This window comes from Otolemur garnettii, unplaced genomic scaffold (assembly GCF_000181295.1).
Source record: "Otolemur garnettii isolate 467f Iridium unplaced genomic scaffold, OtoGar3 scaffold00013, whole genome shotgun sequence".
Taxonomy (NCBI): Eukaryota; Metazoa; Chordata; class Mammalia; order Primates; family Galagidae; genus Otolemur; species Otolemur garnettii.
In genome coordinates, this window is record NW_003852408.1 from 28,237,492 (window position 1) to 28,249,026 (window position 11,535).

Genomic DNA, 11,535 nt, shown 5'->3' on the forward strand with positions numbered 1-11,535 from the left:
CTGTGATGTAACGGCACTCTACCCAGGGGGACAGCTTGAGGCTCTGTCTCAAAAAAAAAAAAAAAAGACAAAAGGGAAGCAGACACTTGCTAAGCAGCAAAATCTAAGAGACATTCTGGCTTTTAAAATAACCCACTCTCACAGGAATATACTGAGAAAACTAACCAGTTTTGTGAGAGTGAGAACTCACTACCATGAAAACAGCACCAAACCATTCATGATGGATTAGCCAGGGCCAGTATGACCCAAATGCTTCCCCACTAAGCCCATCTCCTAATACTGCCAGCTTGGGGTTGAGATCACATTTCAGCGTGAGTTTTGGTGGGGACAAACTCAAACCTTAGTAATTTGTTTTGAAGCCTTACAGTTTTATGGTTTTTTCCTTCCATTTTGAATATGTCAGGCAAAGGAGACAACATAAGTGCCAAACAGACTAGGGTGTTAGACCAGATTGTGCCATTTAGGACCTCTAGTGACTCTCAGAAGGGACAGATGGAGAGAAGAAAGGAACAGGTATAAGCAGCTATGAGACAAACTATTAAAAATCTGTCTCTAGGCCAGGAATGGTGGCTCATGCCTGTAATCCCAGCACTTGGGTGGGCAAGGCCAGTGGATTGCCTGAGCTCACAGGTTGGAGACCAGCCTGAGCCAGATCCAGATCTCATCTCTGAAAATAGTCAGGCGTCGTAGCAGACGCCTGTAGTTCCAACTACTTGGGAGGCTTGAGGTTGCTGTGAGTTGTGATACCACAGCACTCTACTAAGGGTGACAAGTGAGACTCTGTCTTAAAAAAAAAAAATCTGTCTCTAAAATAACACAGATCGGACAGGAACCGGTTACCTGAAGGGGCTCTTGCCATGTATAATTTTCATATTGACTGTTTCCCTTTTATTACATTGTCCCTTTGTTTTTCTTTCAGAGCTGCCACTTAATCCTCATTTTAAGACTGTACTAAGTCTTAAATAACAAAGTCAGAAATAAAGGCCAAACAGCAACTAACTATATATTGTTGAGTAGAAAGTGACCCTGTAACTAAGACATTTTCCCTATATTCCCTATGGGGAAATCCAAACCAATTTTTTGGCTAATGTGAATATATCTTAGGATCAACACTTCTTAAACATCTAGTTAGAAATTAAATTTAATGGGGCGGTGCCTGCAGCTCAGTGGGTAGGACGCCAGCCACATGCACCATGGCTGGTGAGTTTGAACCCAACCTGGGCCTGCTAAAAACAAAAAAATAGCCAGGCATTGTGGCAGGCGCCTGTAGTCCCAGCTACTCAGAAGGCTGAGGCAAGAGACTCACTTAAGCCCAAGAGTTTGAGGTTGCTGTGAGCTGTGATACCACAGCGCTCTACCGAGGGCAATAAAGTGAGACTGTCTCAATTAAAAAAAAAAGAAATTAAATTTAACAAATATCTAATTAAATAAATATATAGTTATAAATTAAACTTAGTAACTTAGTTATATATTAACATTTAAAGTAACACATTACATAAACTAATTAGTTTTCCCATTTTCATATTTCATGAAAGTTTTATTCAAATTCTTCTCCTTCATCTTTAGCCTTATGAGGGCTACTTTTTGAGTCAACACATTGCCAGGCATTTCACCTTGGCTCTCATCCAGGTTCTTTAAAAAAAAAACATATATATAACTGTCATTGCAAATTTCATTCCAAATCATAAGTATTTCTTTTCTTTCTTTTTTTTTTTTTACTATGGCGTCACAGCTCACAGCAACCTCAAACTCTTGGGCTCAAGCAATTCTCTAGCCTCAGCCTCTCGAGTAATTGGGACTACAGGTGCCTGCCACAACACCCAGCTATTTTTTGGTTGTAGATGTCATGGTTGTTTGGGTGGCCTGGGCTGGATTTGAACCTGCCAGCTCTGGTGTATGTGGCTGGCGCACCAGCCACAGAACCACAGGTGCCAAGCCTAAAGACTTATTAAAAATAATCTACAGTACTAGTATTGTGAAGTTATGCCCTAGGTATAATGACTAAATCTGTGCTCAATTTCTTTGTCTCACTTTTTGACTATTACATCAGTTAGATGCTGTAAATATCCAAAATTAGTATTGATAGAGGATATTTTAGGCAAATGTGTCATTTGCAAACATCACTTTGTTGTTCAAAATAAAGTATCCCATTTTTTCTGGAGATTTTAATTCCTATAATTTAATTGTTAAGGTTTTCATTCCTTCTAGAGATCTATAGAATAAGTCAGAAATTCACTTAGATATAGATTTTAGGAGATCTACTAGATGACTATTTTATGTCTCCTGAGTTAAAAAAATTTTTAAAGTCAGGTGGTGCCTGTGGCTCAGTGTGTAGGGTACTGGCCCCATATACTGAGGGTGGTGGGTTCAAACCTGGCCCTGGCCAAACTGCAACAACAAAAAAATAGCCAGGCATTGTAGCGGGCATCTGTAGTCCCAGGTACTTGGGAGGTTGAGGCAAGAGAATCACCTAAGCCCAAGAGCTGGAGGTTATTGTGAGCTGTGACACTATGGCACTCTACCAAGGGTGACAAAGTGAGACTCTGTCTCTTAAGAAAAAAAATTTAAAGTCATATAAAACTGTTTGGGGAATATGAAACCAAATGTATTTGAACAAAAATCAATGCTTTTTTTTTTGTTGTTTTTATTTTAGGTTAATTTTGTCAGATGAGGAAGCAAGCTTAGGGAATGAATCAGGTAAGATAGTAAATTACTTTGAAATGGTCACATTTAACATGTAACAGTATGGCACCAGCCCCATGTACTGAGGGTGGCGGGTTCAAACCCAGCCCTGGCCAAACTGCAACAAAAAATAGCCAGGTTTTGTGGCGGGTGCCTATGGTCCCAGCTACTCAAGAGGCTGAGGCCGGAGAATCGCCTAAGCCCAAGAGCTGAAGGTTGCTGTGAGCTGTGATGCCACAGCACTCTACCAAGGGTGACAAAGTGAGACTCTGTCTCTAAAAAAATAAAAATAAAATGTCAAACAGTTTAACATAACCTTTTAAAAGAGATTATGTTATGGCTCCGTGCGGTGGCTCATGCCTGTAATCCTAACACTGTGGGAGGGTGAGGCAGGTGGATTGCTTGACCTCAGGAGTTCAAGAACAGCCTGAACAAGAGTGACACCCATCTCTACTAAAAATAGAAAAACTAGTTGGGTGTGATGGTGGGCACCTATAGTCCCAACTACTTGAGAGGCTGAGTCAAGAAGATTGCTTGAGCCCAAGAGTTTGAGGTTGCTGTGAGCTATTATGACATCATGGCACTCTACTCAGGGTGATAGAGTGAGACTCTGTCTTAAAAAAAGAAAGAAAGAAAAGAAAAAGAGAAGAATGTAGTCTTTGAATTAAAAGTAGACCATATCCTTAATCACAATAGCTAAGATATGGAATCAACTTAAGTATTGAAAAGATTTTTAAAATGCTATATATACACAATGGAATATTATTCAACCTTAAAAGAGAAATCTTGACATTTGTGACAATGTGGATAAACCAGAGGATATTATGAAAGTGAAATAAGTCAGGCACAGAAAGACAAATATCATATGACCTCACTTATATTTGGAATCTAAAAAAGTTGAACTCACAGAAACAGTAGGAGTGGTGGGACCAGGTGTGGTGGCTCATGCCTGGTAATCCTAGCACTCTGGGAGGCCAAGGCAGGTGGATTGCCCTGAGCTCACAGATTCGAGATCAGCCTAAGCAAGAGTGAAACCCCCATCTCTAAAAATATCCAGCACCTGTAGCCCAGGCTACTTGGGAGGTTGAGGCAAGAGAATCACTTGAGCCCAAGAGTTTGAGGTTGCTGTGAGCTATGACACCATGGCACTCTACCAAGGGTGACAAAGTGAGAGTTTGTCTCAAAAAAAAAAAAAAGAAAGAAAAGAAAAGAAACAAAGTAGAGCGATAGTTATTTGGGGGAGTAAGGGGCATTGGAAAGCTGTTGGTAAAAGGATACAAAATTTTAATTAGAAGGAATAGGTTTGAGAGATGTGTGGTACAACATGATGATGATAGTTAATAACAATGTATTATATTTATCTATCCAATATTAGTGACTGAGGCAAAAATCTTAATAGAGGAAGGTTTATTAAGTCAAAGCTGAGGATGTGTTCCCCTGGCACATAAACCACAGGCAAAACTGACTGTCTTTCTGAGGGGGAATTTAGAAGTTTCAGCATTTAAAAGCATATAGAAAAAAGGGTGTGTGTGAGACAAAATGGTTACATTCTGGTGAGACCAAGGAAAATCTACATTTTAGGTAACATAAGGACAATGTTCAAAGAGAAAAAAGGAGTGGCGGAAGCATCAATAATGTAGCTGTCCCAGGGTAGGAGGAAGAATGTCTGATCTTGACTTGTCTCTGTTCTGTCCCTGTAAGATAAACTTAAAATTCATTATTAGTGTGAAATCAGAACCGACCTTAGTTTGAAGAGTTAGGCATAGCCTGCAGACTTAAAGCTACAATTTGCATGTCCTTGACTGGAAGTCAGCAAGGAATTTACTTAATGAATGATAGGTAGGGCCAATTCTTCACAGGTGCCTGAGGCCTTTACCTTACCTTTTGCATGAGGAATTGGGGGTGGGGGCAACCCTAAGATTTTTATTTTGTTTTCACATATTCTTGAAAATTGCTAGGAGAATAAATGTTAAGGTCTGTATCATAAAAAATGTTAAGTATATGAAGTAATACAAATGTCAGTTAGGGCTCAACACCCATAGCACAGTGGATATGGCACCAGCCACATACACTGAAGGTGGTAGGTTCAAACCTGGCCCAGGCCAGCTAAAACAACAGCTGAACAACTGCAACAAAAAAATAGCCAGGCATCGTGGCCAGCACCTGCAGTCCCAGCTACTTGCAAGGCTGAGGCAAGAGAATGGTTTAAGCCCAAGAGTTTAAGGTTGCTGTGAACTGTGACGTCACAGTGCTCTACTGAGGTTGACATAGTGAGACTCTGTCTCAAAAAAAAAAAACAAAAAAAGAAGGGCTCAGCGCCCATAGCACAGTGGTTTGGTGCCAGCCACACACACGGAAGGTGGCAGGTTTGAACCCAGCCTGGGCCAGTTAAATAACAATGACAACTACAACAAAAAAATATAGCCTGGTGTTGTGGCAGGCGCTTGAGGTTCTATCTCCAAAAAAAAAAGTCAATTAGCTCAATTTAGCCATTTCAGAATGAATACATATATCAAAATAACATATTAAACACAATGAATACTTTTTGTCAATTTTAAAAATAATGAAAATATAGGCCATATCCATTCATTCAACATAAAATGAACATCCGTTAAGTCAGTGTCAGAGGCATGGGGATCTGGCAGAACAAATTAAAATGGACTATTAAGGCCAGGTTTGGTGGCTCATGCCTGTAATCCCTGCACTCTGGGAAGCTGAGGTGGGCAAATCACGTGAGCTCATGAGTTAGAGACCAGTCTGAGCTATAGCAAGACTGTCTCTAAAAACAGCCAGGCATCTTGGCAAGTGCGTATAATTCCAGCTACTTTGAGGGAGGGCAAAAGAATTGCTTGAGCCCAGGAGTCTGAGTTTGCTATGAACTATGATGCCATGGCACTCTACCACAGGCCAACAAGTGAGGCTCTATCTCAAAAAAAGAAAGAAAAAGAAAAGAAAAAAGAGAGTGGACTATTAGAGAGTATAGAGTAGAAAAAGTCCATGAAGGAAGGAATAGGGTTTGGGAATAGGGAAGGAATAGTGTGAAAGCTTTTAACTTTCAAGGAAACATAGAAATAACAGAGGACCTGAATTCCTGTGGTATTATAATGTAGTTTGTTATATACACACAAATGCAATTTACATATATATAAGATTCTTTGTAAATTGACATCTCTCTTTTATATGTATTATAATCTGATTTGGTCAATTGAATATTTGACCTAATTATAGAATATTATATCTAATAAATAGGCTTGCTAAGTTTCTTCTTGTTCAATTTATCTTTTATGTTCTCTTTTTTTAGCAACCACAGAATACAAGGAAAAACATTTTCAAATGAGAGAATTTGGAGCATCTCAGTTTCCTAACTCTGAAAATGGTAAGAAATTATCATTTCACTAAATATAAGAATAATCTGTTATTTAAAATTCTTCAGTTTTTATTTATCATTTATTTCTTTAACATTAGAAACTGGATAGGTCTATACATAGGGATATAATCCTATACTTTTGTAGCATATCACAATGGAAATTAAATAATTCTTTGTTTTGTAGGTTTGGGCCTGATAAGAATGTATTTATATAACTGTGAGGATAGCTAGGACTGGATCTATTTTACTGTCTCATCTACCTCTACCATCCAACAGTGCAGGCATTCAGTAAATATTTGGGGTTTTTTGTTTGTTTGTTTGTTTTTAGACAGAGTCTCACTATGTTGCCCTGGGTAGAGTGCCATGGCATCACAACTCACAGCTCTTGGTCTTAAGTGATTCTCTTAGCCTCCCAAGTAGCTGGGACTACAGGCACTGGCCACAACACCCAGCTATTTTTTGGTTGCAGTTGTCATTATGTTTTAGCAGACCCAGGCTGGGCTCCAACCCGCCAGCCCCAGTATATGTGGCTGTCACCCTAGCCACTGAGCTATAGGCACAGAGTCTCAGTAAGTATTTGTTGAATGAATGAGTACAATTTGTGTATCCAGTGTCATGAGATACTAATTAAAAATATTAAATGTCATTCAGTGGTAAAGAAACTAAAATCATTATTTAATAACAAAAGTATGATCTTAACATTCCAGTTTCCTTATTTCTGAGATGAGGTGTCAAAATTAAAACAGGCTGGGTACGGTGGCTCATACCTGTAATCCTAGCACTCACTGTGAGAGGCCAGGGCAAGAGAATCCATTTGCGCTCAGGAGTTTGAGACCAGCCTAAGGAAGAACAGAGACTCTTCACCTCTACTAAAGATAGACAATGTATCTAGGTCCTAGCTAATTGGAGGCTGAGGCCAGAGGATTCTTTGAACCCAGGAGTTGAGGTTACTATAAGGTAGGCTGAAGCCATGGCACTCTAGCTTGGGCAACAGAGTGAGACTGTGTCAAAAAAAACCCCAAAAAACAAAAAAAAAGAAGAAGAAAAAGAAGTGAGATTCCAGCCCCACCCTGCCCCATTTTTTAAAAAAAGAAAGGTAAACTAAGCATGTATTAAGGTGTGCACCTATAGTCCCAGCTACTCAGGAGCCTGAGGGAGGGGATTTCAGGTTGCAGTGAGCTATTATGAGGCTACTGCTTTCCAGCCTAGGTGACAGAGTTAAGACCCTGCCTCAAAACAAACAAAAAAGCCAAAAACTAAACCAACTTTAATGTACTTTCTAAGCATTAAATAACTACCTTGAATATCCCATGCAATTATGTTGCAAATACTTTCTCCTTGTCAGTTGTTTTTTGACTTTGTATGTTTCTTTTAAAATTAAAAAAATAATTTTAGTAAAAGTTTTCAAAATTTTATTTTATCTTTTATTGTGAATTTTAGCCATAGTCAGGAAGCTTTTCTCAAACTCAGGTTATAGAGAAATTCTCTTATCATTTTTTTTCCAGTATTTTTCTAGTTTCATTTTTCTATTACATTAGCTGTCCAGTTCATTTGGAGTTTATTCATGTGTATGGTGTCGGTACTTTAAAATATTAACAAATTATTCATTACTAATCTGGGCACAGTAGCTCGGCAGTTTAGCGTACTGGCCCTGCACACCAAGGGTGGCGAGTTTGAACCTCACCTGGGCCTAATTAACAAAAATTAAAAAATAAATAAAGTACCATCTTTGTCCCAGTAATTTGAGATAACATTATATCATATGCTAGATTTCTATAAGTATTTGAGTGTTATTTCTGGACTTTTAAGGGCTATGATTTTTCCTCTGTTCATTGTTATTTAAGTACTCCATTGTCAAAAGATAATTACAACAAATTTAAAGATTTTTTTTTTTTGAGACAGAATCTCACTCTGTTATCTGAGGTAGAGTGCTGTGGCTTCATAGTTAACAGCAACCTCAAATTCTTGGCTCAAGAGATCCTCTAACCCAGTGGTTCTCAACCTGTGGGTCGTGACCCACAGGAACTGTGTTAAATGACCGCGGCATTGGGAAGGATGAGAACCACTGCTCTAGCCTCTCAGCCTACTGAGTAGCTAGGACTATAGGCATGCACCACCATGCCCAGCTAGTTTTTCTATTTTAGTAGAGACAGGGTCTCAACTGTTGCTTAGGCTGGGCTTCAACTTCTGAGCTCAAGCGATCCACCTGCCTCAGCCTCCCAGAGTGCCCACCACAATGGCCAACTGTTTTTTCTATTTTTATTAGAGAAGGGGTCTTGCTCATACTGGTCTTGCTGCTCTCAAACTCCTGAGCTCAGGTGATCCACCACCTCAGTCTCCCAGAGTGCTAGGATTATAGACATCAGCCATCGTGCCCAGCCAAATTTAAAGATCTTAACTGGTGCTTCCTCCAGCAGCACATATACTAAAATTGGAACGATTCAGAGCAGATTAGCATGTCCCCTGTGCAAGGATGACACAAAAGTTTATGATGCATTCCATATTTTAAAAAATAAACTAAAATTTTAACTGGCTTTTATTTGCAATTCTAGACTCTAAAAAGAGTATTTTGATGAGATGAGCAGAGGCAGTTGATTTTTTAGACAGAAAAGGGCTGAGGAAACAGGAAACAAAAAGTGGATTGGTCATTGCAAAGTTACTTTTCTTGTAAAGGTTATAACAGAAATTTCCTTATGCCAACTAGGACTAGCCTGCTTGGATATTTTGGCTATAATCTCTTGCTCTTCTGATTTCTTGAAAGGTCAGATAAACAACTTACTTTTGGTTTAGTAATTCAAGAACTTTAGCATGAATAATTCCATTTTGGTCTAGTGCAGGAGCTCAGTCCAAACCAACAGTCTCCTATAAATTTTATTTAACACCATGGATTGTAATACATAATTTTTTAAAATTATTTTTCAGAAAGTATTTCCCCTTTCAACCCAGAGTTGTTTAACAGATGTTTTTTCAACTTATAGGTGGAAGAACCTTTTTGGGTTTAGTTTTTTTTTTTAATTGCTTTTTATTGCATTATTATCAGTGCATGTCTGTAATATTTGGGGTTTTTTTTGAGACAGAGCCTCAAGATGTCACCCTGGGTAGAGTGCTGTAGCATCATGGCTCACAGCAACCTCCCAACTCCTGGGCTTAAGTGATTCTCTTGCCTCAGCCTCCCAAGTAGCTGGGACTACAGGCACCCTCCATAACGCCTGGCTATTTTTTGGTTGTAGTTGTCATTGTTGTTTAACAGGCCCAGGCTGGATTCGAACCCGCCATCTCTGGTGTATGTGGCTGTCACCTTAGCCACGTGAGCTATAGGCTTTTTTTTTGAGAAGAGTCTCACTTTGTCACCTCAGTAGAGTGCTATGGTGTCACAGCTCACAGCAACCTCCAACTCCTGGGTTTAGGCGATTCTCCTGCCTCAGCCTCCCGAGTAGCTAGGACCATAGGCGCCCGCCACAATGCCCAGCCATTTTTTGTTGAAGTTTGGCCAGGGCTGGGTTTGAACCTGCTACCCTCTGTATATGGGGACAGTGCCACCCTCTCTGTAATATTTCTGCTTCAAGAATGTACTGATTTTTGTATGTCTTAGTATAATCAATCTGTGAATTTTGAACATATGCTTGAGAAGGTGGTTTGTTTCTATTTATTGTAGTTTGTGTATGTCTAAAATACTACCTAATTGATTATGCTGTTTAGATCTCTTATATCTTTACCTATTTTTCACCTTCTTGGTCTATTTTTTTATTCTGAGCAGCATGTTAAAGTCTCTTATTATTTCTACTTCTTTTGCATCACCTGTGTTTTCTGTCTTATATAGGTGGTAATTTAATTATTTCATATATTGAGATTTATAACTGTGGTATCTTCATCATGAAATATAACCATTTTGATCTAAATCCTGCCTCATTAGAAATATATATATTTTTTCTTTTTTTGAGTCGGAGCCTCAAGCTATCCCCCTGGGTAGACTGCCATGGCATCACAGCTTACAGCAACCTCCAACTCCTGGGCTCAAGCGAGTCTCCTGCCTCCGCCTCCCAAGTAGCTGGGACTATAGGTGCCTGCCACAACGCCCGGCCATTTTTTGGTTGCAGCCATCATTGTTGTTTGGTGGGCCCGGGCTGGGGATTCGAACCCGCCACCCTAGGTGTATTGGCTGGAGCCTTAGCTGCCTGAGCCACAGGCGCTGAGCCTAGAAATATTTTTCACATAAACATCCAATCAATTTAGTTCATTAAAAGTTATGTAGCTGGGCACGGTGGCTTACACCTGTAATCCCAGCACTTTGGGAAGCTGAGGCAGGAGGATTGCTTGAGCTCAGGAGTTCGAGGCTTGTCTGAGCGAGAGTGAGACCCTAACTCATGAAACAAAATGAAAACCCCAGCTGGGCACCTCGGCAAGCGCCTGTAATACAGTGGCTTTGGAGGCTGAGGCAACAGGATGCCCACAGCCCAAGTCTGAGATTGCAGTGAGCTACGATGCCACTGTACTCTGCTCAGGGCATAGGGTAGAACTCTGTCTTGACAAAAAAAAAAGTTATGTCAATAACAGTATGAGAACAATTAAACAACTTTCATTTGTCTTATGTACTATTCTTCCTTCCTCAAAAAGAAAAAAGCCTTTCTGTTTTCCTTTGTACTCAACAGTTGCAAAAGATCTATCTGTGGATTCACTGGAAGGAGAAGATTTTGAGAAAGAATTCTCGTTTCTGCACAGCCTCCTAAGTCCTGGTTCTTCAAGTACTGGTGAATTTACCCCTGAATGCCAGACTGCCTTTGGGAGCCCCATTGCCAGTCTCACGTCCCAGGAGCCTTCTATGGGATCTGAGCCTCTTGCTCATTCCTCTAGATTTCTTCCTTCACAGCTCTTTGACCTTGGCCTTCATGCCACTGGAGCTTTCAATAGTAAGTGTCTTTGAAACATTTGGACACATGTGCCTTATTTTAACTATGTAAAACAGTTAACCTCAGTACTACTAGGTAAAATCCTGTAGACATACTAATCAATTGGAAAAATATCAAATATAATCACCACTGGAATCTGTCAATGAATCAAATAAGGGCTGCTTCCCCGCCTCCTCCACTAAACCCCATTTTTTGTCATTTTCTTTTTCTTTTCTTTGTCTTTTTTGTCTTTCTCAGGTGTCTGATTTGAAACACTAATCACTTCTACTTAGGTCAGGTGATGCTCTTTGTCCTATCAAGCAAAACTTGGTGTGTTCTCTTCCTGTGGGTTCAGAGTTGACAAGTGCTCTGGAGACTGGTTCCAGGGTAGCCTTCCAGTAGAAGTGGAAGACTATGGGAGAAAACCAGGGCAGGGATTTTCCTGAAGAGTCACCTGTTTTGTTAATGTCAAAGAGTCTCTAGTCACCTGCTGCTCCATCATCTTGTGTCCAATTCTGCACATTAGGGTTCATTTTTGCTCCTCATATCCCATATGAAGTGGTCCTGTCAGTTCTTTCTTTCTTTTTTTTTTTTTTTTTT

The 11,535-nt window shown here is 39.8% G+C and overlaps 1 protein-coding gene and 1 non-coding gene across 2 annotated transcripts in view; both read left to right on the plus strand.

Annotated features, from left to right (window-relative positions):
• The window catches only part of ICA1L (islet cell autoantigen 1 like), a 55,915-nt gene that overhangs the window by 35,969 nt on the left and 8,411 nt on the right, over positions 1 to 11,535 (plus strand). The window contains exons 8-10 of the mRNA XM_003785119.3: positions 2,654 to 2,697; positions 5,984 to 6,058; positions 10,699 to 10,956. Of these exons, the coding sequence (XP_003785167.1) occupies positions 2,654 to 2,697; positions 5,984 to 6,058; positions 10,699 to 10,956 (377 nt within the window). The remainder of the gene's footprint in view (positions 1 to 2,653; positions 2,698 to 5,983; positions 6,059 to 10,698; positions 10,957 to 11,535) is intronic.
• Positions 8,451 to 8,557, plus strand: LOC111723642. Its single transcript, XR_002772142.1, has one exon. It is a non-coding gene; the product is annotated as a U6 spliceosomal RNA (small nuclear RNA).